The sequence below is a fragment of the Poecilia reticulata genome, linkage group LG6 (assembly GCF_000633615.1).
Source record: "Poecilia reticulata strain Guanapo linkage group LG6, Guppy_female_1.0+MT, whole genome shotgun sequence".
Lineage (NCBI taxonomy): Eukaryota > Metazoa > Chordata > Actinopteri > Cyprinodontiformes > Poeciliidae > Poecilia > Poecilia reticulata.
The window spans coordinates 22,500,804-22,505,496 of record NC_024336.1 but is presented as its reverse complement, the minus strand read 5'-3'; the positions used below and the strand labels follow the sequence as shown (position 1 = coordinate 22,505,496).

At 37.7% G+C, this 4,693-nt stretch overlaps 1 protein-coding gene across 2 annotated transcripts in view; it reads left to right on the top strand.

Moving 5' to 3' along the window:
• Positions 1-4,660, top strand: part of otogl (otogelin-like) — a 33,732-nt gene extending 29,072 nt beyond the window's left edge. Inside the window, exons 55-58 of one of the 2 annotated variants that reach the window (XM_008412404.2) lie at positions 791-836; positions 1,599-1,670; positions 3,970-4,049; positions 4,184-4,660. In XM_008412404.2, coding sequence (XP_008410626.1) covers positions 791-836; positions 1,599-1,670; positions 3,970-4,049; positions 4,184-4,384 — 399 coding nt within the window. In that variant the 3' untranslated portion in view covers positions 4,385-4,660. The remainder of the gene's footprint in view (positions 1-790; positions 837-1,598; positions 1,671-3,969; positions 4,050-4,183) is intronic. The other variant, XM_008412406.2, reaches the window with a different exon arrangement.
• The last annotated feature ends 33 nt before the right edge of the window (positions 4,661-4,693 follow it).

Genomic DNA, 4,693 nt, shown 5'->3' with positions numbered 1-4,693 from the left:
ATATATATATAGTTCCCACAGGAGTGAGTTGGTTGGATAATATTCTTCTTATCCCAATGAATATCTTATTAATTTACTGTTCCACGAATGTGTTTGTCAGGATCAAATCATCTAAAACTGATAAATGTATCATGCGTCTGTATGATCTCTGAGTTTTTAATAACTGTTATGCTGAATCCTAATACAACAAAGTAGCTTGTCTCCTTAAACTGTTGAGGGTGTGTGTTGCTGTGGGCCTGTTTTTCCTCACTTTGAAATACCAGGACATTTTAAATGAAAAACTTCCTGCTCTCTAGCATAAATTTCAACCGCTGCTTTGACGATCAAATATGTGGTCAGCACAGAATTGGTTMATCTGTGTCAAAATCACAAATCCCTTCTTGTATGGCCATATTAGTATCCGTGTTCTAAATCCAATGAAACCCTAGTGGGCGAGATGCGTGTGCATGAAAAGCGAGCGATAATCAGAATGATCTACAGAGATTATGGAAGCAGAAATAACCAAAGATCCCTCTTCTTTATCCCCCCAACCTCAGACAATGTTATAGGTGAAGACTGAGACACGTGCTGTTGGTAAAAGTGAGCTCTACGAACAAGGTTTCAGAATGACATTATTCTATATAAAATTTAAAAATAAAAAAAGATTAGTATTAGTATATTTGAGAACTTTTACACATCTTTACCAGAGGTACCAATAAAAGTGTCTGTAGCTGTAGCTTTCTTTGAATAAGATTTTATTATAACTCTAACTAAGATTTTTTATTTTTTTTATTCTCCTCTCTTCCTGCAGAGCGGAGGTGTAGTTCAGAGCTATGTAGACGGCTGCTGCAAAACATGTGAGTCTCCATATTTATTTGGGGCTGCTGGTAATGCTTTGTGCAGCTGATTAGAGGGGTGAGTGCTTTGTTGCCTGGCAGTGGATGGGCTTATTGGCTGAATGGTTGGGCGGTTTGGCGGTTTGTAGAGGGTGGAGATAAAGCCTGCCAGCCTACATTTCAAAGTCCCCTTGGCTTCCTCAGGTGTCCTCACAAACTTCTGCTCATATTTTAAAGCGATAACACGGCTCAGGATAAAAAAACAACAAAAAAACGACAAATTGGGTGAAAATGTTAGAATAATGCTGATAAATCTGTCTGAAAATAAACTCTGCCTCGCGAAATGTTTTGCGAACGAGAACATGTTCTATCTTTGTGGATTTAATCTTAAATAAAAGTGGTGTCAGTTTTTCTTTCTTTTTTTGTTCAGCATTGCACTTTCAGCTGCTTGCCTTCTTTTGCTGTGTCCTTGCAGTTTTGTGTTTTGGGCTGCTCAACGGTGAGTGTTTTTTTTTTCCCAATGAGGATGTGCGATGGTGCGAGGGTTAGGGTTTGCCCTGCGGAGCTTCGTAGTTCATTAAGTGTTACTGTGCGACTGTGTTACTTGGCTGGCTGCCTGAAGTTACTCCCCGAAAAGGAAAACATTTTTGTGCATGCGGTGACTGATTTGCTCCACAGTGTGTTTGTGTGTGACATGCAACTGCCTTTTTTTGAATAAGTCATAACTTGTGTTCTCCTGACGCCATTTGAACCGGACGGCTGCGGTCCCGACGATGCTCCCAGGTTCTGGACTGGGTGTTTTACCGTTTACCGTTAACCCCATAACACCCACTGGTAGTACTAACTGTGATACAGGTACCACTACTTTGCACTACTCCACTTAGTTACTTTTTGACWTTTATTTTTTAATTGTTTTGTAAATGTGTGTGTTTAGTTTTATTTATCTTCCTATTTATTTATCTTAAACTGCTAACATTTTTCAGTAGTAATTAAAAGTTCTAGTTTTGCATAAATAATAACATAATTTAGCTATCTATGATTGTTTTAGAAGATTAGTCAAAAGCAATTCTGTGGTTATTTGTGGAAGAAAATGTTGCCTCCCCACCAGCCAAGTGACAGTCAAAACGAGCGCCTACTGCTGGGCAACAAAAAGCCCTTCTCTGTAGGAAGGAGCCACGATGTTGGCACAAAAAGTTACAAGGAATGTCAATTTCTTGGAAGAGAGTATTTATTTATTTATCAATTTATTAGAAAAATTATATGTTTGTAGGCATGGGCTGGTGTGACATTGAAAGCATGCTTTATGATAACCTCATGCATCACGGTACTTAAAAAAGTATTGGAGTGTTAGAGAAGGGATGCATCCATGTCACTGATCTGTGACTCCTGAGAAGTCCGAGTCGAATTATTTTCATGTAAGCCAGAAAAGCAACAATTATGCCAATGAATGTCAAAATCATGTAGCAGATTATTATACAGTAATTGATCCTCTGCTGTTCATTATTTGTTAATTTACATTTAAAACATACAGTTGAAAAAAGTACAGAATAAAAATGCATTAAATTTAATCGTCATGTCTCGTAATGCTTCCAGCACCAGTTCTAGCTTTAGCTGCTAAGAGGCACTACAAATCGATTTTGTACAGATGCACCTACTGACAGCATATTTATGATTGCAACCAAGTTATCCTCACAAGTGAGTCACATTAAGCCCCATAGGTTGAGTTGACACAAAGCCACAAGTTCAGGACAAACAGTGGGTGGATTGTTCTGTCCCATTAGCTGCACGTCACTAAATGCACCTTCTCTGCAAGAAAACCTCTGGTAAATGACTTCACAATTTTGTCATTTAGTTTTATTTTTCAGTAAAGTGAAGAATAGTCATTCTCTGCCCTTTCTTGATAAACTTCTTCTCTTGAAGGGCAGCGTTTAGGAGCTTGTGATAAATGTCATCACTGTTCTGAGTGAATTCATTTGATTACATGGAAAAGAAATATCTTCAAATTAAAATGCAGCTCTAAACCTTAGAGCTATCACAAAAAAAACAAAACACTTGAATGTTTCACATAGTTATCAAGATTAAACGTTTACAGGAGTCAGTCCAGTCTTCTTGTTGTTGTGGTCCATACATGTACCACTACACACCTTTAAAGTGTCCTGACAGCAGTATTGATGCTCATCTGTCTACCTCTGTTTAAATCCTGGCCATATTCTGACTGAAATTCTCCTCATTTTGTCTTTAACAAGAACCCATTATGCTGCTGTGTTCACCACCGGGTCATCGTTCCCTTGCTGTGCGGCCCTGTTTGTGACCTTAGGCAAATATTTTTGCAATTTCAAAATCTGTGTTATTTAAAAAAATTGGGACTTGTGCAACATTTGCTTTATGTCAATTATTTCAAGCTAAACTATAAATAAAGCATTATATGGACTGTGTGGTGGGGAGATGTGACCTTTAATATTCTCCTCACCACCTGACAAGTCTTTGCAAAAATCCTCAATAAATTACAGCTGCTATAATACCATATATTATTTACTATAACACTGACTCCTCACTATGTTAATTGCCATGTAGATTATTATCCTGTGGGTCTACATTCACCTCTCTGTCCACCCTTGTTTTGGCAATCTTATGCAGATATCTTCAATATCTGTTTAATATTTCTGTTCCTTTTATAACAAAACCAGTACTGGAACTGTTCAACATGTGTCAGAATTATGTTATAAAGCAAAAAATACACAGTGCATTGAAGAGAAGTTCAAAGTGTCCTTTAAGGATGATAGGTGTGTTACTTTGGTTAGGACACCATCCTTGTCTGTTTTTCATTACCAGAAATAATTCCAACTGAATTTGTCTCAGCAAAAGTGGGATAGGTACACTTAACCTTTTCTCCATTAAGCTGAAGAAACTTTCCTCCCTTCAGGACTATATTTGGCATCTTATAAAATTATTTAAAATCATAGGGGTAATACACTGGAGACATTTTAACAATTTTAAATCTAACTTTTGAAATCCAAGGTATACAATGACACTGGTACCGGTCCATGCCTACACTTCTATGGCAGTTATTTGATCCAGTTTTTGTTTTTTTTCCTGTTACTGGTTTTGACCACTTTTTGATGTACGAATATGAACTCCTTATCAAAACACCCAGGTAAAGAGGATGGGAAGACGTGTAAGCGTGTGGCCATTCGGACCACCATTAGAAAGGATGACTGCAGGAGCAACGCACCAGTAAGAGGCACTAAATGAAACATGCAAATATAGAATGAGATGGAGTGATTGGTGAAAAGATATTTTAAAATAACAGCTATGTGTTCCCAACTTTCCACTTGTGTCCTCATCAGGTTTTGTTCCTTTCCTTCCAGGTTACAGTGTATTCATGTGATGGAAAATGTCCATCTGCCACCATATTCAACTTTAACATCAACAGCCACGCAAGGTTCTGTAAGTGCTGCCGTGAGAGTGGACTACAAACACGGACCGTCTCATTGTACTGCTCTCGGAACGCCAGCATGGTGGACTACAACTTCCAGGAACCTCTTGACTGTTCCTGCCAATGGAACTAGAATTATGAATAAGTGTGTGACCAATATAAAATTATTTTTTGTGGGGTGCATTTGGATTAATATTGTAAAACTGGCCAATCATGAAAAAAAACAGCCATTTTTCTTTTATTTTGTTTAACTTTTTTATGATAGCCGACTGGCTTGTGTCGCAGTTTTGATAGAATTACTGATGTGAGTCTTCCAGTAGTTTTGTGTGCACTTTAGTTGTGTAGTTTATTAAAACCAGCTATGTGAACCCCTGTCAGTTTTACTTGGGCTTCCAGATTAGTTGTGCATTTTTTCTGCATATCATATCATATATATATATAT